Here is a 24316-nt window from a genome sequence, read left to right as displayed (position 1 = left end):
CGTCCTCTTCCCGCCCCGCTCTTGGGTCCGGCTATGTGTCCTCGAGGTGCTGAGGGCGGCTGGGACGGGTGGGTGCCCAGCATGGGCTGCAGGATGGGCTGGTGGGTGCCGGTGAGGGCTCTGCGCAGCCGCCCGCCCCCACCTGCATCCAGGCTTGCCGTGACTCAGCCGACGCCAGCTCAGCCGCACGAGGAGCGGGGCTGGCCGTGCAAACCATCCTGCCGGTGCATGGCCACCCGCTCCCCACGGGACCCCGGCTGCTCCGGCAGGTGCAGATGCCACCGCAGCTCCGAGAGAGCCCAAATCCCCCCCCCACCCCGGCGTGCCGGGCACCGTGCCGGGGCAGTGCCACATTTGCTCGGCTGCTCGGAGGCCCGGGAAGGCATATGGGGGAGATGGGGGGACTCCCAGGCTGTGCCGAGCAGGCGCACAGGGACGTGGCCCTTTGCACGGTGAGGGGGGACCCAGGGCTCAGGGGGTGGCTGGTGACAGCAGTGGGGGGCAGTGGGATGCCAGTGGGCTGCACCCTGGCTGGGAGGGTCACGGAAAGCAAAATGAGTGATGGGGGGGGGTCAGCGGTCCCCTGCTGCCTCTCACAGAGGGACCTTGGGGCCGTGTGGGTCGGAGCTGCTCCGGAGCAGCGAAATGCGGAGGCTTGGGAAAAGCGAGCTGGCTCGGGCTGACGGGAACGTGTTTATTCTCCCAGCAGCCTGTAATTTTTCCAGCCCTGTATCTATTTGCGGCGACGTGACATGTGCAGCGTGGTGTTCTTTGCAAGCTTGAAGCCTTGTAAAAAATTAATCGTGTACGCAAAATTTGGCTTTAAATATTAAAACTGATGGTGGGGAAGCGCGAGCCCCTTGCTAGGAGCTGAGTCCTGCACCGGTCGGGCCGATGTCCTGCAGCGGTGGCTCCTGGATGGGGGCTCATAGGGCCGGGCTGGGCCCATCCCACCATCATCCTGAAGAAAAGTCCAACGTGGGTCCCGGCTGCTCTCTGGGATCGGGTGGGCTCGGTGACCGGCTGCACCCGCAGCTTTGCTGGGGCGCTGGTTGGGAGCTGCCCGGGGCTGTGGGCAAAGCCGTGGGCTGTTCCCTGCCAGGGGGTCGGGACCGTTCGGTTTTTAGAGGATCCCATATTCGAGGGCATGGTCCCACGTGCCGGGGCTGCGGCGTCGAGCACACGAGGCCGAGCTGTGCGGCCGCACAGCGGGGCAGCCCCACGGGCACCCCACGCCGCGGGCTGGCCGGGCTGGGTCTGGGGGCTGCGGGTGCAGAGCCGGGGTGCTGGGGGTGTCCAGGTGGGGTGCGAGGTCGGGGCGCGTGGGACAGCGCTGGGGGCGGCAGAGCCACCCGTCCTGGCCCTGGTCCCCATCCCGGGTCCCATCCCCGCTCCCGGGATGCCGGCGGTGCCCGGAGCAGGTCAGCACTGGAACAGCGGAGCCGAGGGGGGGGGTGGCTGCCCCTCGGCGTGGGCTGGTGGTCCCGGCCCCCTCTCCCCCCGCCGGGGAGGGGGGGGGGGTGTTGGGGTGTCCCGCCGGGTCCCGGCCGAGCCGCGCGGGGGCGGCGGCGGCGGCGACGCCGCCGCGTCCCGGGGGGGAGCAGCGGGTCCCGGTGCGGACCCGGGGCTGCGGCTCCGCCACCTGCCGCCCCCGCCCGCCGGAGCCCCCGCTCCTCGGCGGCGGCGGCGCGGCCCCTCCCCGGGGCACGGGGCGCGGGGCCGCGGCGGCCGCCATGGAGGAGGAGCCGCCGCCGCCGCCGCCGCCGCCGCCGCCGCCGCCGCCGCCGCCGCCGTGCCCAGCGCGGGGCCAGCGGCAGCCGGCGGCCGTGAGGCTCCCGCCGCCGCCGCGCCATGGGCCGCCTCGCCGCCGCCGCCGCTGCCATGTCGGCCGCTTTCCTCAGCCCCAGCCTCGCCTTCAGCTCCCACTTCGACCCCGGTGAGTACCGCAACCCCGGGGCCGCCCCGGTAGCCGCATCCCAACCTCCGCTCCCGGTACCCCCGGGGGGGGGGGGGGGTGTCCCTCCCGGGCAGCCCCCCCCCCCCCCCCCCCGACCCCCGTCCCCGGTTCAGCCCCGCACCGGCCCCCCGCGCTGCCGACAGGCACCGGGAGCGAAGCATCCATCCCCTTCGCCTTCATCGCCGTGAAATGTCACTCGGTGGGCTGCCGGCTCTGCCGACCGCACCGGACCCGCACCGGACCCGCACCCGCCGGGTTCGGCCGCGCTGGGACACGTCGGTGCGGCGGTGGGACCGCTGCCGCAACCGGGCGGCATTTTGTTCCCCGGGGCCGGAGCTTGCGGAGGAATCCCGGGGGTCGCGCTGCCTCTGAAGGCATCTCTGGGATTGAAGTGGAATAATACCGACAGGGATAATGGTGATGGGGAGAGGGAGGAAGATGGTGCCGGGGACTGAGCCCCCGGCTGCCTGGGACGCCCGCCCGCCGGCTGGGGGGCCGGTGGTCGCCCCTTGGGCTGGGAGAACCGGCGGGGGCTCGGCGAGGTGTCGGGGGACGGGGAGCGGGCGTTTTGGGGCGCAGGCTGTTATGTAAGGCGCCGTGTTACGGCCTCGGCCGCGTCGCAGCTGCGGGAAGATGCTGCAGACGCGGGAGCGGAGCAGGGGCTGGCTTTTGTGTGTGCGTGTTTTGGGGCTGCTGCAGCAGCAGCCTCCCCCCCTCTCCGATGCCTTTCGCTCCGCTGCTGCCAAACGCCGGCAGCCGCCTCTCGCCTCGTGTCCCTCCCGGTGCGGCGATCGCACCCGCGTAGGGCATCGAGAACCCCTCGTGCGTGGGACCCGCTGCCCGCTGAGCAGCCGCTGAGGCGGGAAGCCCCGGCGAGGCGTGGGACTGTCCGGTGGGGCTGGCGGTGTGCTCGGCACCGGTTCTTTGTTTACCAAACCGGGGAAAACGCGTGTCAGGGTCCGGCAGCCAAGCGTCGGTGCTGCGGCTCCCGCGCCTCTCCCGTCGCCTTCTCCGTCACCGCGAAGGAGGCGAAGTGTTGACCGTGCCGGACGCGGTGGTGGCGGAGGCTCTGGCTGTCGGTGCCGGGCTCCTGCATCCCTCCCGGCCGGGTTCCTGGTCCCTCCTTCCTTCACAGCACGCTGCTCCCCGCTCCCCTGGCCCTGGGTCTGGCGGCTGCGGACGGTCTGAATCCGTGGAGGGATTTAAATACAAACCGTGCCAGGATTCACCAAACCGCGTCCCCGTTGCCGGAGACTTTGTTCCCAGCCTGCTTGGCATTGATTTCTGTTCAGGAGGAAACCTCTTTATTTGCATCTAAAATGCGGTAGCGCTGGGAACGGAGCCGTGTTTTCTGTCCTCAGCCTCCCGCGTGATTTTTCTCTGGGTTTTCGTGAGGTGCCCCATTTGCTGTGCTAATCCCATCAACCTGGGGATTTGCAGGGCATGTTTGATTTAAAAATCCTTCTGCAAGAAGGTTTCCATCGCTGCCGGTCGCCGTGCTGCCGCGCGCCTGGGCCCAGGGCTCGGCCGCCGCCGTATGGCTGCCACCCACGGCTACTGGCAGGGAGAGGAATTAAAGGGGGGAACAAACCGTGTTCTCTATTTCATGGCTTTGTTGATTTTGTCCGTTTGGCAGCACCTCCTGCCTGCACGGCATCGCCGGCCACCCGCGCCAGCCCGGTTTCCCTGGGGTTTGCTTGTGCCAGCGTGGAAGAGGAGGAAGCGCTTTGCAGGGCACGGTGGCACCGTGGCACCGCGACACTGCGACCGGGGTCCAGGCCGGGCGCGGGGGCTCCGGCACAAAGGGGAGCAAAGACACTCCTGGCCCCGTGTCCCCGCGTTCCCCAGAGAGGGACGGTGGGAAGCTGCAGCTGCCGGGGCTGGGCCGTGGGCTGAGCCGGCCGCGGGGAACGGTGACAGCGGTGTCACCTGGAGGTGGAGGTGCCGAGGGGATGTGCTGAACAGCAGCAGCCCGGGCTCTGGCCTCACCTGTTTGCAGTGAGGCTGCTTGGCTCAACTGTTGGATGCACCCATGCCAGGCTGTGCCGGCTGCCCGGGCCGGCATGCACCGCATGGGGGGATGCATTCACTCCCAGCGCCGGGGGCTCCGGGGAGGGGTCTCAGCCCGTTGGCCTCACGGTTCCCATCTTGCTTTGCCCATCCGCAGGCCAGACCCAGAGGTGCTCCCGTGCGGTGCACGGAGCGCTGGAGCTACCGGCAAAACACCGAACGCCCTGCCAGCGCCACGCCGCCTGCCCCAACCTGTAGCCTGGATCTTCTGGGGTTTCCCATGGGAATTCGGTGCCCTGGGCAGAAGCGCCACGTCCCCTGTGTCACCCGAACAGTGGTTTGCTTTGGGGTCAACAGCACCCCGTCCTCTCGCAGTGAAGGTGACGACAGCTGCTCGGGGGCACGAGGACGTCTCTGTTGTTGGGGGAAAGGCCCGCTCCCCTCCTCGCCCCGCTGCCTGCCCTGCCTGCCCTGCCTGCCCCAGCTGCCCTTCCTGCTCCCAGCCTGCACTTCCCTGTCTCAGACCCAAGAGCGCGTTTTGAAATCGTGAGAAACATCCTCTCTCCCCCACCTATTTCTTCTTCCCCTTTTTTTCCTCCCTTTGGCCACCCCGGCCTTTCACCCCATCCCTTGGCGGCCGGTGAGGTGTCGCTGGCTGCCGGTGGCCGTGGCATTGCTGCTCCCCGCTTCGGCTACGGGACCCTGCTCCTGGACCCTGCGGTTTGGAGGGGTTGTGTGCCGGGGCAGTGTGCCCGCGCCGGGGTCAGCCGGAGCTCGAGGTGCTGGGTGGGGATGGGGGGGTTGAGGTTTAGGGAGGGCAGGGGTTCCCCCCAGCCCGGTGTTTACGGTCCCGGCTGGCACATGCTGCCGTCCACTGCCCCAGGCCACACGGCGGCAACAGCTCGGTGAGTGCTGGTGCTCCGCGTCCGGCATCACCATCCACTGCTGGCACAAGGATGGGAGAAGACTTGGGGGACCGCAGTGGCAAAGGGGCCATAGCGCCCAGGAGGACCCTGGCAGCCCAAACCCAGGGCTGGGCACCCCTGTGCTCCCATCCTGGCACCAACCGCGCCGCTGGCTGCCGGCGATGCTGGGGGAGGACGGAGGGAAAAGTGCCGCTGGGGCTGGACGCAGAGGGGGATTTGGGGCAGGGAGGTGGGAGCTCCTCCGGCGGGAGATGAAGGTGGCTGCTACAGGGAGGTGTAACGTCCTGCACAGCCGGGGCAGCCCGGTGGCCGGCGTCCCGTCTCGCCACACGTTTCCCACGAGGGGACGGTGCGCGGGAGGTGCCAGCGGCGCGGGGCCCGTCCATCTGTCCGGGCTGGCGGGCAGCAGGAGCTGGGCACACAGGCGGGGGGGGTGAGTCCCAGTGCCTGCAGGGATGCCGAGGGTGGGCAGAGGTGGGGTGGCACGCCGTGAGCCCCCTGCCCCGGCACAGCCTGGCAGCTGGGCTGCCGCGGGAAATGGCGTTGGCGCAGCGCTGCAGTGCAGCAGGGCAGCTGGGCCCTGCTTGGCGGGGGGGGAACGGATCCAGGCAGCCGGCAGCGCCGCTCCCCCGGGGGTACCGCTTTGCTCCCCCCTTCTCCCCTCCTTCCCTCCCTCTGCGTGCCGCTCCCGCCCCGCTCCCCCGCCCCGCGCACACGGGCGATTGCGTTCTGGATGGCGATACGGATCCCTGTCAAAGCCAATTAGGAGAAATTAATATGCCGGGGTTGAAAGGGCTCCGCGCTTTGGGGCGGGGGGGGGGGAGCGGGCCGTGACTCACGGGCTCCCTGCCCAGCACTCCCGGCCCTCCGTGGGATGCCATGTGCCAGAGCAGCCCACGGGCTCTGCCGGCTCCAGCACCGCGTGCTCCCGGCCAGAGCAGGGCTCCGATGCCCGCCTCACCGTGCCACGCAGCGCGCCTCGGCCCAAGCCTTGCCGCCCCGGCAACAACTGGGGACGTGGGGCAGAAATGGCAAAATGGCACTGCCAAGGTGCTGCCTGGCTCGGGGCTGCGACGGGGGGGCTGCGCTGTGCACCTGTGTGCGTGGCCACATCCTATCTGCTGACACGAGGGGTCTGCATTTAGCTGGGGGGGGTCTGCATTTAGCTGGGGGTCTGCCCAGTCCTGGCTGCCTGCGGCCAGGGCAGGTAGAGCGGGCGACTCGTGCTTCCCAGGTTTTGCCTCGTTCATGTTACGCTGCCTCGCCATCCCGCTAGTTCCCTGGGCTGGAAAATCCGCTCCAGGTCAGGCAGCTCCTGCGCTCGGGTCAAGGGGGCTGTTGGGCCACTCTCGTCCCACGGCTGAGCCTGTTTCTATCCCGTGCCGCACCGACTCGGCTGCCTGGGATGGAGGGAAGGAGGTCGCGGCCATGCCCTGCAGCCGCTGCTCGTCTCCGGCTGCTCCTGCCCCGGCGAACGCCCCGGCGCGGGGCTTTAAATGTTGGCGTGGGCTGAGCTGAAGGGACCCTGCGGGGACACGGTGCAGGGCACCAGGCTGGGGTAGCTGTGGGGAGGGCTGGAGGGTGACAGTGCTGGCGCGGAGAGCAGCCGAGCCGTGCTGACTCAGCGTGCCCGGTGGCAGGAAAATAAATCTCCTCTGGGCATTAATCCCCCTGACAGCCCAGGGAAGCGTCGGCGGAGCATGCTGCGCGGCCGTCTTAGCGCAATTACTGCCATAATATTGTTTGCCATCGGCTGAGCTCTGTGAGCTGCTCCAGCCTGGCCTAATGGCCAGGGGTGCGGAGGGGACGGGGGGCATCCCGGGTTGCACCGGAGCTGGTGCAGGGCTCGCGGTGGTGCTCGGAGCTGGCTGAGGGACGGAGAGGACGTGGGGCTGGAGGGTGAGGGAGGGCTCAGCACCGGAGGAAGGGGGAGCAGGTCCAGGATTTCCTGCAGAGCCACTGTCCCCCAGCCCGGGATGAAGGCAGCGAGCGTCGGGGGGGTCCCGCTTCCCGTCCCTTCCCTTCTACCAGCCGCGGCCGGCATCCTCCTCTGCAGCCTGGTGCCAGCAGCCGTGTGAAAGCGGTTTGTTTTAATTACGGGAGCGAAGGAAAATTCCAGTGTAGGCAAATGCAGTAAATGGAGCAGCGCTGCCCGCCTGGCTGGGCAGGGACCGGCTCTCCCGTGAGTGCTCCCAGGCTCCCATCCTGGCTGTGCCGGGGTGTCCCGCTGCCGGGCCGCCGCATCGGTGTCCGTGGCCCTTCGTCTTTCCGAAATACCTGTGAGGTTGTGTGCACCCCCCGGCGCTCGCCCGCTCTGCAGGCTGCGGTGGCTGCACCCCAGGCGGGTGTTTGGGAGCAGGGCTGAGACCTGCTCCCGCCCTTGGGTCATCCCTACCGCCATCCCTACGGCAAAGTAGGGTTTTTTTCTGGGCTCCCCGGTCTGTGTGTTCCCGCACACGTGTGTGACGGGTGATTTGGGCGCCGTGGGGATGGCTGAGAGCAGGCGTGGTGCAGAGGGGTGCCGGGCTGGCTGGTGCCGAGCATCCCCCTGGTTCGTGTTCCGAGCATCCTCGACGCTGAGCCCCGCTCCCTGCCGCGCCGTGGGCTGGGGCGGTCAGGCTCTGGGCTGTGCCGGCCTGCCAGGGCTGTGGTGGGGGATGCCCTGACGGCTGCCTGGGAGCGGGGGTCTCCCTGATGCCCACCCCGGTGAGCAGCCCCGGCAGCCGTCCCCTGGCAGGGCCGTGCAGGGCCCTCGACACACGCTGCTGCTTGGGACCGGGACTGGCCACCGCGACTTCGGCCGCCTCCCGCTCTGCCGGCACCATGGCTGCAGCAGCCACGGAGCATCCCGTTGCCGGCAGTCCCCCGGGTCCCCTCCGCACGCCTCACCCAATCCACCCAGGCGGTGTTTGGGCGCGCGGGGCTGTGACGTGCCCTCGGCTGCTGCCAGGTGCTCGGCGATCCTTGCGGTGACGGCACTGCGCGGCTCTCGGGTGTGGGGCAGGCGAGATGGGAGCCCCCGGCTTTGCCACCGGAGCAGCTTGAGGCTCGACAGCAGGGAGGGGAGCCCCTCCGGGGCTGCTGCGGCTGTCAGACCCCATGCCCGGGTTTCTGCCTGCTCCACGGAGCATCCCCCTGCCCGTTCGCCCCTCGACCGCCTCCTGCACGGGGCCCTGCTCCGCCGCCTCTCCGCTTTGGAGCCAAAGCTTCTCGTTTCATAACGTCGCCGAGCGTTTCTGATAAAAATAGGCTGCCCCGCTCCGCGCTGCTTCTCTCCCGCTGTTACGTAAATGCTGCTCTGCCGGCTGGCGAGAGCCTCGTCTTGGCCGGTGCCGCACGCTGCTGGCGGCCGGACCGCGGTGCCATGCTCACGGGCAGCCCTGGATGCATCGCTCCCGGCATTGCTCCTGGCATGGGGCTGGCGGGGTCCCTGCCGGGGCACGGGCAGGGGAGGGGTGGGTGCTCCCACCGGGTACGAAGGGCCGAGGTCGCTCCCTGTCCCTCGGGACAGTGGTTTTACCGTGATGCAGCCGTAGCATCCCTGGTGTCGTGGGAGGCTTTACAGCCCCTGGTTCAGACCTGATTTAAAACACCAAGCACGAGAATTTGGTCTAAATAATCAATTGAATCTTGCTTGGCATGCTTTTTTATATATTACTGTTTTCTCAGAAAATGGAGAAAGTTGGTCGCGGTTGGGCTGTGTCGGCTGGAAACCCGGCTCTGCAGCAGGGCAGGCTTTGATGGAGGAACTTGATTTTTTGTTTCTAATCAGGCTGACACGCTTGGTGTATGCACAACAATGATGCGGCTTGGCCTGTACTTATTACAGTCCTAATTTTTATTTCATCACGTTAGAAAATGATGGATGATCTTTTTTTATTTTCCATCTAATTATTTTTTTACTGCTAATTCATCCCAAGATGATAAAACCAGAATTAAGAGACAAGAATCAATCCTTTTAAAATACTTCTGCATTGGTTAAATAAGCCCACATTAAAAGATACATAAGGAGAACAGATTAACAAGGCGTGCCTTGCATTTAAAATTAACAGATCTATTAATCACCGGAGAGGTTGCCCAAATGGCTCTGGCTGTTTCTGGCGGGAAAAGGTCTTCAGGGCTCGGGGGTACGGGGTGCTGCTTCCTCGCACCCCGGTTTCGGCCGGCCACTGCGAGGGGATGCATAGCTCCCATGGCGTCTTGGTGGAGGATGCTGTGGGTACCGGCTCTGTGCTGGGCTCCCGGCTGACATCGGTGGGTAGTGCCAGCCCCGACCCTGCTCCCTGCTCCTGGCTGCTCCCGTGGCAGGAGGGATCCGGGCTCAGGGGTGCAGCAGCCAGGGCCATCCCGCTTCTTCCCCGCTGCCCAGCTTCCCAGTGCCTCAGTTTCCCTGCGGAGCTGCAGCCGGACTGCGAGGAGCAGCCTCGCGTTTGCGTGCTAAATGGCAGCGGATGGTTTCTTGCCGCCTGGATGCATGTGGGTGAGCAGAGCGCTCGTCCTGTGGGGTGTAAAATTGCTTTCCTGGAAGCTGCCCATGGACCTGGGGATTAACACGTTACCAGGGCTGTGTCTGTGCCGGGAGAGCTGCTGGCACAGGGGAACGCTGAGCCTGGGGCTGAAGGTGCTGATGGGTCCTGTGTGTTTGGATCCTGCCCTGCTCCCTGCCCCAATCCTGCCCTGCTCCCTGCCCAAATCCTGCCCTGCTCCCTGCCCAAATCCTGCCCTGCACCCTGCCCCAATCCTGCCCTACTCCTGCCCCGAATCCTGCCCTGCTCCCTGCCTGAATCCTGCCCTGCTCCCTGTCCCAATCCTGCCCTGCACCCTGCCCGAATCCTGCCCTACTCCTGCCCAAATCCTGCTCTGCACCCTGCCCGAATCCTGCCCTGCTCCTGCCCCGAATCCTGCCCAAATCCTGCCCTGCACCCTGCCCTGCTCCTGCCACAAATCCTGCCCTACTCCTGCCCTGAATCCTGCCCTGCTCCTGCCCTGCACCCTGCCACGAATCCTGCCCTGCTCCTGCCACAAATCCTGCTCTACTCCTGCCCTAATCCTGCCCTGCTCCCTGCCCAAATCCTGCCCTGCACCCTGCCCAAATCCTGCCCTGCTCCTGCCACAAATCCTGCCCTACTCCTGCCCTGAATCCTGCCCTGCTCCTGCCCTAATCCTGCCCTGCACCCTGCCACGAATCCTGCCCTGCTCCTGCCGCAAATCCTGCTCTACTCCTGCCCTAATCCTGCCCTGCACCCTGCCACGAATCCTGCCCTGCTCCTGCCGCAAATCCTGCTCTACTCCTGCCCCAAATCCTGCCCTGCACCCTGCCCTGCTCCTGCCCTGCTCCTGCCGCAAATCCTGCTCTACTCCTGCCCCAAATCCTGCCCTGCACCCTGCCCTGCTCCTGCCCTGCTCCTGCCCCAATCCTGCCCTGCTCCTGCCCAAAATCCTGCCCTGCTCCCTGCCTGACTCCTGCCCTGCACGCTGCCCAACACCTGCCCTGCACCCTGCCCGAATCCTGCCTCTCCCAGCTGGGCACCTGCTGCAGGATGCTGCAGCCTGGCCCAGGATGCTGCACCCTGGGGTGCAGGTCCTGGCAGGTTCATGGGGTGGGGGCCGTGGTGGGGTGGCAAAGGGGCAGGGGAAGATGTGCAGACCATGCTCCCGAGGCGGCGGAGCATCCGTTGCCTCCTGGACGGCCCTGCGAGCCCTCGCCCCTCCGTGCAGCCCCTCGGCAGTCCCGGGGTCAGCCACACTCCCTGAATTACAGATGGGGAAACTGAGGCACGGCACTGTGGCTTGCACCAGGTCCTGCAGCAAGAGGCCAGGCCGGAGCAGGGGGGGGTCACGATGCGCTGTGCCCTGCAGCTTTCTGTCCCGGAGCTATCGTGCGTGCTCTGCCCGGTTGGGGAGGATGCTGGGCAGCCCTGCCTGTACCCGGGTGGGTGGGCAGGAGCCAGGTGCTGCCTGCCCGTGGCTGGCCCCGCACGCAGGCTTCGCCCTGGGCTGGGAGCCCTGAGCTGCCGCCGGCCTCTGCGGGAGCCCCTGGCTCGTCCCTTCCGTACACGTCAGCCTCCGCTCGCCGTGCCGGGCTCCGTTCTCCGCCGGGGAAAGACGAGCGGCGGCCACAGCATCGTCCCAGCTCGCAGAGCGGCCCAGAGGCAGCGTGCCATGGCCGGCGAGGCGGCCGCAGGCACCCGGCAAACGTGAGTCAGCAAAGGCATGGCGGCCGGCAGAGCAGGCAGCGGTGGCGTGCTGCAGGGCTGGGACCCCACACTCGGGCCCCCCCTGAGCTTTTTCCCATCCCTGTTAGGAACCGGCGTTCAGGGCTGCGACCTGGGCTGGGTGGGCAACGCATTCGGCTGGGGGTGCAGGCAGGGCTCTGCCAGCTGCGGGGTGAGCGGCAGCAGCTCCATGGGGTGGGAGGGCAGCGTGTGCCCCGCTGCACCCCGCTGCATCCCGCTGCATCCCGCTGCACCCAGCATCCCTGGTCTCCCTCCGTTGCCATTCTGCTCCTGTTTGCCGGAGCTGGACGTGGGGCTGGGGCTGGAGCTGTGGCCTCGCTGCTGCCACCAAACCCCCGCCTGTCCCCACGCCGCAGGGCTGGCCGGCGTGAGGGGTCGGTGTTACCTGGCTTGCACGCAGCCGTCGGTGCATCGCGGCCCCGCTGCCGGGTGGGTCGCTGGCCCGGGCTGGCCATGGGTGCTGGGGGCTGCCTGAGTGATGCAGCAGTTCCTGCTGGCCAGGCTGGAGGATGCACCGAGTTGGCCGTTCTCAGCCTGACCCCCAGTGGTGAGGCCGGCTCCGCACGAGCGGTTTTTTTTTTTTTTTAGGGTGGGGGAGTGCTGCAGAGCTGCAGCTGGAAGAGTCCCATGGGACCCCCACAGCTGGGGTGGGGGTTCGTGATGGTGCCAGGCAGGGCTGTGCAATGGTCCCAGTCCTCCTACGGTGGTCACCCCCCCACACACCTACCCCGGCCTGGTGCCTGTACCGGCGCGGTGTGCAGGGCTCAGCCGTGGGGTGCTGCTCCCCCTGCCCCACCAGCGCCGCTGCCATGCTTCTCCCTGCGCGGCGGTGCTCCGGCAGCTGCTGCTGCAGGTGCATTCGACCTGGTTTTGGGAGCATTTGGCCTCTGAAACGATGCCACGTTTCCCATCGCCATACCGAATGCCTGTGCTGTGGTTATGGGGAAGGGCAGCGCGTGCTTGCCTGGATAGTGGCAGTGGGTCACGGTGGTGGTGGTGCCCCTGCCCCAGCGCGGCACCCTGCCCAGGCTGGGCTGGTCACAGCTCCCAGGTCGCCGGTTGCGCAGATGGGGAAACTGAGGCAGGACCAGCCGGACCTCACCGGCCCGTTGGTTTGGACAGTGGTTCGTTTGCAAAGCTCCAGCCGCGGCCGAGGGGCGGCTCAGCTGACGGTCGCTGTTGGAAAGGCTTCTGTCGCTGCGCTCTGCTCCCCGTCGACGTTCAAAAGGCTCTTTTCAGTGAGTCATTTTCTCTCTTGCTGTCCCACTATCCAGGGAAAATGGTGACATTCGCGGTACAAAGTGTGTTCACCATGGAAACCAGCTGAAAGGAGCGGGAACGCCACCCCCTGCTCCTCCCAGATTCGGCTTTGCATCCACGAGCCTTAGAAGATGGCTCTTGAGCTCCTTCGCAAGCGCCAGCAAAGAGTTTGCCGTGGCCCAGGCTATGCCAAAGCACATGGGGCCGGTGCATCCGCTCACCACCGTGCCGGGAGCCGGGGTGCTCCATGCCCGTGCCGGGCAGTGCCCGGGAGCAGCCGTGCGCCGCCAGCTCCCGCCGGGGCGGCAAGACCTTTCCCCAGACCCTCTGTGCCCTTCAGGTGCTTTTCTCAAGGACACACGGGAGCTGGCAGCACGGCGTTGAGCCCCAGCGTGGGCGGCAGCAGCGGGACGGCGTGGTCGGGGCGCGGGACGGTGATGGGTCAATACGCCGTGGTCCACGTGCGGGAGCCGCGCGTGCGCCATGAGCGTCCCCGAGGGGCTCGGCACCGCGCTCGGTGGCCTGGGGAGGGACTGCGGCGCTGGACGGGGGTTTGGGTCGGGGGGGTACGGCTGAGCGGGGCCGTGGGTTAGGGCAGGGCACCCCAATGTCCCGCGGGGAAGGCACCGTGCTGGGCACCGCGGGGCTGCGTGCGGGTCCCCGGCGAGGCCGGTTCCGCCGGCGGCACCGTGGCCTTCCGGCTTTCTCCCACCACAATCACGCCGGTTGTTCGGGCAGGCTCTGGGCAGAATAGTAATGTGGCAGCTGCAGCTGGCGGCAGCGGCCTGGCAGGGACGGGCAGCTGGGCCGCGATCGCCACCGCCGCCACCGTGGTCCCTGCCGCCCCGAGGGGACACGGCGCAGGCTGGAGTGGGGTGAGCGGGTGCCCGGCCGGAGCAGCCGTGTCCCCATCCCCGTGGCCTGCGGTCTGGAGCCGGCGCAGGGCTCGGGGACAGGAGCTGCGGTTTGCCCGGCGGTGCTTGCACGTGGGATGGTTTGGGGCAGAGGCAGAGCTGTCGGTGTCAGCAGGAGCTGGGTCTACCCTGTGCCGGGCTGGGGGCTCCCGGCAGCACTGGCAGGTCTCCGGCAGACCCTTCCCTTGGGGGATCTCATCTCCGAGCTCCGCGGATGGGACAGGGCAGGAGCTGGCTCTGCCTGGGTACCGTTTTCCCGTCCTCCCGGCTCCTGCAGGCACAGCATCCAGCCGGCCTCGGGATGCCGCCTCGACCGGGGCTGCTGCCGCTGTTGCCGTATCCACCCAAGGGCAAACCCCGGGGCCGCAGCTCGGCTGGGCAGGGGCGCGTGGGACCCCTGAGCCCGTGCAACCGCTCTCCAAGGGGTGTCATTGCCACCCTGCATCCATGGGGACGGTACCCCCGTCCCGCTCCGTGCAGGCTGCCGGCAGGGTCCTGCCTCGGCTCTGGGGTCCCTCCTGGGCTCCCCACCCGTCCTGGGCACAAGCTGAGCCAGCAAAGGGGGCACAGCGGTGCTGGGACCCCCGCTCCCCCGAGTGCTCCCTGCCAAAGCCTCCCTGAGCCCCAATGTGCCCCTGCATCCTGTGACCCCCACCCAGGCAGGACCCCCCCGACACAGCCTCATCCCTCCCCGGTTCCCCCCATGCACCCTGCCCTGAGCCCGTGCCCCTCCTGTCCCTACAGACGGCACCCCCCTTAGCGAGCTCTCCTGGTCCTCCTCGCTGGCCGTCGTGGCTGTTTCCTTCTCGGGGCTCTTCACCTTCATCTTCCTCATGTTGGCCTGCCTGTGCTGCAAGAAGGGGGACATCGGCTTCAAGGTGAGCTGGGGACGCAGGGACACGGAGGGCAGGGGTATCCCCGGGGCCAGGCTTGCCCAGGGACCCGGGGCAGCAGGGGGGCTTCTCCTGGGAGCCCAGCGAAGGATGGAGGCACCCGGAGGATCCCGGTGCAGGATCCCCCGCTCCTGCCAGGGCCAACCCCAGCACCGGTGCAGGATGTGTTCTGTCTCAGGATAGCTTTGCTCAAGGGGAGCTCAGCCCCCGCCCGTGCCTGCCAGGGTGCTACGAGGTCTCAGCATCACTGTGGGTCATATCCTGACCCAGCCAAGCTCCCTGCTCTGCAGAGCCTGGATCTGCAGGGCTCAGCATCTCTGCGGGACGTATCCTGACCCATCCAGGCTCCCGGCTCTGTGCGGGGCCAGGCCACGGCATGGTTAAGGGCCGCAGCGGTCCCACCCGCACGCCCCCGGGGGTGGGAGGCACCCTGACCTCACAGGCACAGAATGTGCCGAGAAACGGTTTTTTTTCTCTAATTGCTGGGATTTTTGTGGAGGCTTGTGGCGCCCGCGGCGGGAGGGGGTCAGGCGGAGGGGGGGGACACGCCGGGCCATTGTGTGACCATCCCACACCGGCCGCAGCACCTCGCCGTGCCGGAGGGGAACAATGAGTCCCCCCGAGCCCCCGCACCGGTTATATAGGGGTGCACGGCCGGGGCCGGCCACTGCCCGTGTCCGGCGGGTCGTGGCACATGGCACACGGCGAGGCAGCACCATGAGGCAGGGCTGGGCAGGGCGAGATGCTCACCATCGCCTACCTGCTCACCCGGGCGGCTTTCGGGAGCCGAGGGCTGGCCAGACGGCACAGCCAGGTAATGGGATGGGGCGGTGGGGAGTGGGTGCCTGCCCAGGTGGTGGTGGTGGGGGGGGGGGTCTGCTGTCAGGGTGCAGACCGGGTTGTGTGCTTGGGAGGGTGTGATTTTTGGGGTCCCCGTGCCTGGGGGTGTGCGACGTGTGGGGCACGGGTGAGCCCGTCGGGGCGGCGGGCGGAGGGGCGTGCGGGGCAGGTTGCCGGCAGTGGGGAACCCACAGGGTCGGTTGTCTCTGCTCGGTGTGTGCCCCCCCGCGTGCCCCCCGGCCCAGGAGTTTGAGAACGCCGAGGGGGATGACTACGTGACGGAGCTCTCGGCCCAGGGCTCGCCCGCCCCCCAGCATGGCCCCGAGGTCTACGTCCTGCCCCTCACCAAGGTCTCCCTGCCCATGGCCAAGCAGCCCGGGCGCTCAGGTAAGCCATGCAGGACCCCCGAGCACCGCAGTTGGGGGTCCCGCATCACCGCGCGGCGGGGTGGTGGGTCTCCCCTGCTAAGGAGGGACGGCTTCAGCAGAGCCCCGGCTCTGGCAGGAGCAGCTCCTGGGCAGGGGACAGGCAGCCGAGGTCCCCGGGGAATGCTGCCGCTGTCCCTCTGTGCAAGGGTCCCCGGTGGTCTGTCCCCAGCCATGTGCATGGCACCATCGCGGGGGAGCAGCGTGCACCCCGCTGGGGTGGGACAGGACCCGGGCACCCCGAACTGTGACACCCGTTAGCCCCGGTCCCGCGTAAACAAGCCCGCGAGTGGGAGAGGAATGTGGGGGGTGCCTGGCCGCGGCCCCCTCTCGCCCAGCATTGCTCCCCAGCCTGGAGAATGGCAGCAGTGTGGCGGGGCCGGCGCGGTGCGAGGCGGCGCGGCACAGCCCAACAATGGCCCCATTGCTGCCCGCCCTTGGCATGGGTGTCCGAGGGGCAGGACCCGGGAAGGAGCTAAATGCCAGAGCTCCCACTGGGCTTGGCTTTGCTCTCCCTGGTCCCTGGGGAGGAGAAGGGGCAGGGAGCCAGCTCGCCGCCACCGCCCGGTTTGGGGACACCGGTACCCCACGTCCCCCGGCAGGCGTGGCTGCGGAAGGATGCCAGGACGGGAGGATGCCCTGGCTGCAGGGTGCCTGGGGATGGCTGCTGTCGGGGATGCTCCGGAGCCCTCCGGGGCGATGCAGGGCCTGGCACCGGGCGGCACGGTGGGGATGCCAGGGCTCGGCCGGGACCGGCGGGTAACGCAGGCAGGCTGGGCAGGCGGGCGGGCGGACGGGAGGGCGCGCAGGCAGCTGGATGTGCTCTGTTACAGTGCAGCTCCTCAAGTCGGCGGACCTGGGGCGGCAGAGCCTGCTCTACCTGAAGGAGATCGGGCACGGCTGGTTCGGCAAGGTGAGCGGCAGGGGCAGGGTCCCCCGGGGATACCCCAATGGGACACTGGCCGAGGGGTCTGGGCTGCGCGAGACGGTGTTTGGGGTGAGGACGGGGTGCGCGGTGAGGACGGAGGGGACGAGCCTGTCCCTTGCCCCAGGTGTTCCTGGGGGAGGTGAACTCGGGCATCAGCAGCACCCAGGTGGTGGTGAAGGAGCTGAAGGCGAGCGCCAGCGTGCAGGACCAGATGCAGTTCCTGGAGGAAGCGCAGCCCTACAGGTACATCTGGGGTCACTCCGCCGTGCTGCTGCTGCACCGGGCACAGCCGGGAGCGGGGATGCTGGTGGATGGCGCCTGGTCCCCTCCGTGCCGTTTTCGGCTGCCGAGCAGAGCTGCGGCTGCCCCGTGGAGGTGCCCAGCCGAGCTCTCCGGGCAGCACGGCTCTGTCCCGGCCCCACTGTCCATCTGCCTGGGGCTCATTGCGGCAGAATGAGGGCTGTGCCGGGAGCCGCTGGCCGTGGTGCGGGGGCAGCGGGCTGCGGTGAGGTCATGGGCAGAGTGGGGCCGAGGGGGAGGCACGGAGCTGCTCCCTGCCCCAGCAGAGCCGAACAAATGTCCCTTTGTGGCATGTCCTGGGGTGCTGGGACGTGCTGGTACCCGCTCCCGGCGCTCCCGGCAGTCCCTGCGCTGGCCCCCAGCGCAGCAGCAGAGGAGGCAGGGAGACGGTTCCCCAGGGGCTGCCACTGTCCCCCCAGCCCCAGCCGGCGTGATGCCGACATGCCCCCGTTGCTCTGCCCCGCACAGGGCTCTCCAGCACACCAACCTCCTGCAGTGCCTGGCCCAGTGCGCCGAAGTCACCCCGTACCTGCTGGTGATGGAGTTCTGCCCGCTGGTGAGTCCCGTGCGTGTCCCCCCCCGCCGTGTCCCGTCCCGCTGCCTGTGGAGCTGCCGTGGGGCTGGGGAGCGAGGTCTGGTCGTGCGGTACCACGGAGGGGATGGCAGGGCTGCAGGCAGGGCTGCAGGCAGGGCTGCAGGCAGGGCGTGTGGCAGTGCTCTGCCTTGCTGGGCACGGCTGAGCCCCCGGCGAGCCGAGCGCCGGGGAGGGTGACAGTGGCACTGCCCTGCAGGGTGACCTGAAGGGGTACCTGCGGAGCTGCCGGGGGGCCGAGGCCATGACCCCCGGACCCGCTGACCCTGCAGAGGATGGCGTGCGAGGTGGCCTGCGGCGTCCTGCACCTGCACAGGAACAACTACATCCACAGGTAGGCTGGCCTGGTGCCCCGGGGTGGGGGGGGGGATGCTGGGGAGGAATCGGGGGGGGGGGGTTCGGATGTGTGGGGACCCCAGGATGCCGGCGTTCCCGCCCCACCGCTGCTCCTCCTGCCCAACAATATCCTGGTGCTGAGTGAGTTGCAGACAGAGACTCCAGCATCAGTGATTTTGTTGAGGAGGGGGGTGCGCTGCCGTCGGGGGCCACCGGACCTTCCCCACCCGAGCCAGGCTCTGCGGGTGGGTCCCCATCAGGGTGCCCAGTGCTGTGGCTGGGGGGACGCGGGTTCCCCGGCTGTGCCGGAGAAGGACTTTCCTATGGGCATCCCGGCCTCGGTGGGCTCTGCCGCACTGGGGGGGGGGGGGGGGGGGGGGGGTGTCTCGTGTGTGCCCCATCTGCGTGACCCCTCCAGGGCTGGAGCAGCCGCCCAGGAGCCCGGCCCCATGCCAGGGCTCACGTTGCCTGGGGACACCCGCTTTCTGCTTGGCTCAGCGCGTGATGGATGGACGGACAGACGGAGGCGCAGCTGGAGCCGCGCAGGCATTCCTGCTGTGCATTTGGTGGCTGGTTATCGGCACGCCCAGTGTTCAGCAGTGAGACCACTGGCCCCGCCGCTGCACGGCCGTCCCGCTCCCACCACCGGCCCGCCGGCCGCGGCGCTGCCCGGAGGGTCCCCATGCATAGACCCTTGGTCCTCTGGGTGGTGGGTGCCCCTCCTGCCCCTCGCGGCGGTGGTGACAGCACCGGGGTTTGCTTGGCAGCGACCTGGCCCTGCGGAATTGCCTGCTCACCGCTGACCTGACGGTCAAGATCGGAGACTATGGGCTCTCGCACTGCAAGTACAAAGTAAGGCTGGTTTGGGGGACGAGGGGGCTGCATGCTGGGACCCTGCAGCACAGACACAGACACACACTGCACCGAGCCCTGCAGCCCCCCCCTCCACACACACATCTCCCCTCCCCAGGGGTGCCGGGGCAGCCCCCTGGGCTTTGCTGGGACAGAGGGGGGGTGCTGGCCCGCAGACCACCCTGTGAGGGACTCTCTGTGCCCTGGGACCAAGCTGCCCCCCCCATGCTTGTCCCACTGGGCTGGCAGCTCCCCCCCGAGCACCAAGAGGGGGTTTTCTCCCACACATCAGCCTGGGGGCTGTCCGTCTGTCCTGCCTGCCAGTGACTCCTGGCAAGGCTGTGATTGCAGGGCTGGGGCCAGGCAGTGGAGGGGGGGGCAGCGGGAGGAGGCTGTGGGGCTGGAGGGGGCTCAGGATGGGGAGATGGGGGGGGAGCAGGCGGAGGGGAGGAAGGATGCGCTGGGAGGCAGAAAGGAGAGGTGGGTGCCAGGAGGAGCAGAGGATGGGGCTGGGGCGAAGGGAGCAGAGCACATGCTGGGGGGGCATCAGGGACCTGGGGTGCAGCGATGGATGGCTGGGGGTGGCGGGGCCGGGGACAGCTCTCGCCGCGGTGTGGCCAGTCCTTTACGCGTAGGTTTGACGTTCTCTTCTCGTACTGACCCTGCATACTTGGCAGGACGACTACTTTGTGACGGCCGACCAGCTGTGGGTGCCGCTGCGCTGGATCGCACCCGAGCTCATCGACGAAGTGCACGGCAACCTGCTCATCGTGGACCAGACCAAGTCCAGCAACGTCTGGTGAGCAGGGTCTGGGGGGGGACACAGGGGGCTGCTGCCAGGCACGGCACGGGCTGGTGGCCGGAGGACGGAGAAGGCACGAGGGCAGCCTCAGTGGGATGCGTCAGGGTGGCTCATTTTTGGGGCTGCCGGTCGGTAGCGGGGTGGGGGTCTCCCCGTGCCCCCAGCATCCCGCCCTGCCTGCAGGTCGCTGGGCGTCACCATCTGGGAGCTGTTTGAGCTGGGCAGCCAACCCTACGACCACTACTCCGACCGGCAAGTGCTCGCCTATGCCATCAAGGAGCAGCAGCTCAAGCTGCCCAAGCCCCAGCTGAAGCTCTCGCTGTCAGAGCGCTGGTGAGGACCCGGGCCGGGCTGCGGCCGCATCCTGCCCCCTCCCTCTCCCCGTCCCCAAGCGGGCAGGGGGGGGGCCGGGGCTGACCCTCGCCCCTCGCCACGGCAGGTACGAGGTGATGCAGTTCTGCTGGCTGCAGCCGGAACAGCGACCGACGGCGGAGGAGGTGCACCTCCTGCTCTCCTACCTCTGCGCCAAAGGGGCGACGGAAGCGGAGGAGGAGTTCGAGAAGCGCTGGAACTCCATGAAGCCCAACGGCAGCGCCAGCGCCAGCCACCACGGCCCCGAGCTCTCTTCCTTCCCGCTGCTGGAGCAGTTCTCGGCCGACGGGTTCCCCTCGGACGGAGACGACATCCTCACCGTCATGGAGACCAGCCACGGCCTCAATTTCGAGTACAAGTGGGAGCACACCAAGACCGAGCACTTCCAGGCACCCCTGGGGTCCCTGAGCCCCAGCAGCGCTGCCCGCTACCACGACCTCTACTACCCGGCCACGACCGCGGGGCGCCTGAGTTTGGGGGTCTCGCCCTCCTGCTACGAGTGCAAGCCGCCGGGCTGCCCTGGCCTGCCGGCGCCCGGCGTGGTGCCCATCCTGGGCGCCCACAGCCCCTCGCTCGGCAGCGAGTACTACATCCGCATCGAGGGGCCCGGGGAGGGCAGCGCCGAGCTGGACTACGCCATGTGCGCCTACAGCCCCGTGGGCGAGCGGGGGTCCCCGCACCCCCCATCCTGCTGGAGAGCCCAAGGCGCCCGGAGCGGCAGCACCTACGACTCCGACAGCAGCCCCACCGTCTCCCTCAGCATGGAGCCGCTGCTGGGCCACACGCCGGCGGGCGAGGGCTCCTGGGAGTGCGCCGAGTACTACCCCTACCCCTGCCCGGGGCAGGAGCCGCGGGGCTACGAGCCGCCCCCCAGCCACGGGGCCGAGGGGGTACCTGCTGGAGGAGGAGCCCACCCAGCCGGGCAGCCAGGACTGGCCCGTCCCCGGCTTCCAGCCCAGCGTCTTCGCCGACCCGCTGGGCGTCTCGCCGTCGGTGAACTGCGCCTACAGCCCCCGGGGTTACGGGGAGCCGCGGGCAGCCCCCCCGGGCGGGCGACTGCCGGGGCAGAGCAGGGCCCGGCCGGACTGCGTGGCGCTGGAGCTGGGCGACGACAGCCCCCCCGGCGCCCCCCGCCCGCACGGCACGAGCCCCCCGGCTCAGCGGCATCCCTGGGCCTCCAACAGCTCCTCCAACAACAACATCGGCAGCGGCAGCCCGGCGTCCCGCGAGCCCCCGGCCGGCGACAGCTGGTGCTACCGCCGCATGATCACCTTCCGCGGGCTGATGGCCAAGCCGCTGGGCACCGTGCCGCGTGGCCAGCCCCAGCTCGGGGGGTCTCCACCGGGCCACGACTTCCGTCGCCCACGGCAGGATCAGGCCGCCGGCACGGCCGGCGGCTCCTCCTCCCCGTACCGCTCGCCCTCCCTGCGGCGCCAGGCCTGGCACGGCCGTGACTCATCAACCTCCGGCCGCTCGCCGGCAGCGGCACTGGCTGGCAGCCCCGGCATGCCGTGGGGCCCCGGTACGGCTCCGCCAGCCGGAGCGGGGGCCCAGCACGATGCCTGCCCGGACGAGAGCGTGGAGGGGAGCAGCCCTGCCCGCAGCCCGCTGCCCCGTGCCGTGGCTCCACCGGGGCTGGGGGAGGCCGCCCCCATGGCCGGCACGGCCGCCCCGAACCCCGGCCCCCCCGCGGAGCCCAGCCTAGACGGCGCCCAGCCCGTGCCGGAGGCCTCCGAGGCACCCGCGCCAGCGCCCGGGGAGGCTGCCGCCGAGAGCGGCGCGTGTGCCGCCGGCGATGCGGACCAGACGCCGGACAAGACCTTCTCCAGCGCCAGCTTCCCCAGCGCAGACGAGGGGAGCGACGAGGACACGGCGGAGCTGACCTCCGGCGTCTTCACCGACTTCTCCGGGGACTACATGGAGCGGGTGGAGGCAGCCCCGGCGTTCAAGTCCCTGCAGAAGCAGGTGGGGACGCCGGACTCCCTGGAGTCGCTGGACATCCCCTCCACAGCCAGCTCCTGCGAGGTCTTCAGTCCCACCGCCTTCATGCCCGCCGGCCAGCCCAAGGCCCTCGACAGTGGCTACGACACCGAGAATAATGAGTCCCCCGAGTTTGTCCTCAAGGAACCCCACGAGCCCCGAGAGCCGGAGGCCTTCAGCCAGCTGGGGAAGCCGCCCCCGGGGCTGCCGGGGGGTGAGGGCGAGGGTTCGGCCCCCGAAACGCAGCTCTCCACCTCCCTGGGGTCGGAGCTGCACGGCCTCGCCGAGAAGAACCCCTACCGCGACTCTGCCTACTTCTCCGACTACGACGCCGAGGCCGAGCGCGGCCCCAAGGACGAGGAGGACAGCGACGGGTCCCGGACCCCAGAGGCAGAGGAGGGTTCCCAGTCCCCTGCGCAGGACCTAGGGCGAGCCCCCGGGCCAGCAGAGGACCCGCTGCACCCCCCAGGGGCGCCCGGCAGCCCCCCCGGCAGCGCCCGGAGTTGCAGTGGCAGCGGACGCGCCGATGGCGGGGCTTTTGGTGGGGGACTCGTGGGGGGCAGAGGACGGGAGCGCCCCGGCCGGACCCACGGGGCAGGTGCCTGGCACCGAGCAGCGACCCGCTGGCACGGGGCTGGTGCTGGGCAGCTCCCCGCGCCCCGACGGAGACGCCTGTCCCCCGGGCTCTGCGCTGCCAAAGACTTTCTTCTTGACGCCGGTGCCGGCAAGCCCCGGGGAGCCGGCGTCCATCGGAGGGACCCACGTGCTGGAGGATGTCCCTGGACTTGGGGCAGCTGCGGCCGGGGGCGAACAGACTGTGCCCCCCGTGCCGGGGCTTGGGGAAGCAGGGCTGCCCCTGGAGGGGACCGGGGTGGGCGATGCGCCGGGGGGTCCCAGCACGCTGCTACCGGGGGACGACTCGCCCCCGGGCCTCTCCCCGCTCCCGTCCACCCGGGAGCTGCGGCCGGTCACCCCTGAGCACCGCGAAGAGCCGGAGGAGGAGGAGGAGGACACGGAGGACAGCGACGAGTCGGACGAGGAGCTGCGCTGCTACAACATCCAGGAGCAAAGCGAGGAGAGCGAGGAGGAGCCGGCGGCCGTGCCCATCGTGGTGGCCGAGAGCCAGAGCGGCAGGAACCTGCGCAGCCTCCTCAAGATGCCCAGCCTGCTCTCCGAGGCCTTCTGCGAGGATCTGGAGCGCAAGAAGAAGGCCGTCTCCTTCTACGATGATGTTACCATCTACCTCTTCGACCAGGTGGGCAGCCGCGGGGTGGGCAGAGCCGGGTGCCGGGCACGGCCCCACGGCGTTTTTTCGGATGCCGTCCTCGTGCACGGGGACCGGTGGCGGGAGCCGTCCCCAGGCATGTGTCCAGCGAGGGTCCCTTCCCGCCTGTCTCCCCTTCCGCAGGAAAGCCCCACGCGGGAGCTGGCTGAGCAGAGCTTCCCAGAGCCCCCCCAGCCTTCGGGGCAGCCCCCCGCCGGTGGCAGCCCCCCCCAGCCCGGCAGACAGGCTCGGCGCCTCGGACGACTCCTCGGACGGCAACGCCTCGGAAGAGAGTAAGGGGCTGGGGGTGGGTTCACGGGGGGGGGGGGAGGCGGTGGGCTGGGCTGGGGTGACCCCCGTGGTGGGCTCAGTCCCCTCGCTCCGTGTCGCAGGCGGTGGCTTCGAGTGGGACGACGACTTTCCGCTCATGCCCGTGAAGCCATCCCTGATGGCCTCGCTGACGGGGACGCCGGCGGAGCCCGACCCAGCCGTGCCCGCCCTGGTGCCGGCGCAGAAACAGGTGCTGCCTATCCAGTTCTCCCGGTTCACGGTCTCGCCTGCCCCGGTGTCCCGGTTCTCCATCACCCACGTCTCCGACTCGGACATGGACTCCATAGGAGGTGAGTCCCAGGACCCACCGCCACCCCCGGGGGTCTGGAGAGCTGCCGTCGCCCGGTGCCAGCCGCGGTGGGAGCCGGGAGCGTGCGGGACACTCTGCCCTCGTGCCCCGTGGGGACGGTCACGTCCTCCAAAGGGCCGGGTGTCCCACGGGAGCACCGGGACCCACTCATGCCGCCTCTCCGCTCGTTGCAGGCAGCGGCGAAGACGGCGACCGGGAGTGAGCCAGCCGGCACGCTGGTCGGGCATTGCCCCCGGTACCGGCGCGGGGCGGCAGAGGACGGCGGGGCCGGGAGCGGTGTCCGGCCGTGGGCTCCCAGACTGCGCTCTGGATTTTTTTTTAGACAGATTTTATCGGAAGGAACTCGTTTGCTGCTGCGAGTGGGAGCGGGGCCGGCGCGGCCCGGGGCCAGGCGGTGGGTGACGGCCGTGCGTGCGTGTGCGGGTGCGGGTGGCTGTGTGTGTGCGTGTATAAATAGACACATATATATATATAGACATATATATATATATATATAAAAATTATAGCATTTAAAGGGGTAGTGCCCTGACCTTGCTAACATTTGCGGAGTGTCCCCCCTAGTGAAGTCCCCCCGCCTTGGCTTCTTGCCCACGTGTGCTCCCTGAGCCGGTGTTTGTCCCCACGCCCCCCCCACCCAGTGCCGTGCGCTTGGCCTTGCACTTCACTGCCGGTGGCCCCACACGGCGGATTGGCCCCCCCCACGGCTGCCCCACGGTGTTCCCGAGCAAGGGGGTCGCTGGCTGCTGCCGCTGCTTGATGTCGCCCCAAGTGCACCCCCTCCCTGTGCCG

At 69.0% G+C, this 24316-nt stretch overlaps 1 protein-coding gene across 1 annotated transcript; it reads left to right on the top strand.

Annotated features, from left to right (window-relative positions):
• Nucleotides 1-1779: 1779 nt before the first annotated feature.
• AATK (apoptosis associated tyrosine kinase) lies at nt 1780-23862 on the top strand. The gene is given in 18 exon segments (XM_052807302.1): nt 1780-1936; nt 14048-14181; nt 15282-15423; nt 16295-16374; nt 16514-16632; nt 17158-17245; nt 17481-17531; nt 17533-17615; nt 18385-18469; nt 19147-19268; nt 19455-19604; nt 19711-20530; nt 20532-22106; nt 22108-22878; nt 23032-23112; nt 23114-23180; nt 23280-23507; nt 23701-23862. Coding segments are annotated over 18 exon segments (4710 nt in total). The 5' UTR covers nt 1780-1851; the 3' UTR covers nt 23730-23862.
• The last annotated feature ends 454 nt before the right edge of the window (nt 23863-24316 follow it).

The sequence above is a fragment of the Harpia harpyja genome, chromosome 14 (assembly GCF_026419915.1).
Source record: "Harpia harpyja isolate bHarHar1 chromosome 14, bHarHar1 primary haplotype, whole genome shotgun sequence".
Lineage (NCBI taxonomy): Eukaryota > Metazoa > Chordata > Aves > Accipitriformes > Accipitridae > Harpia > Harpia harpyja.
The sequence above is the reverse complement of the archived record's forward strand: the minus strand, read 5'-3'. Positions and strand labels throughout refer to the sequence as shown.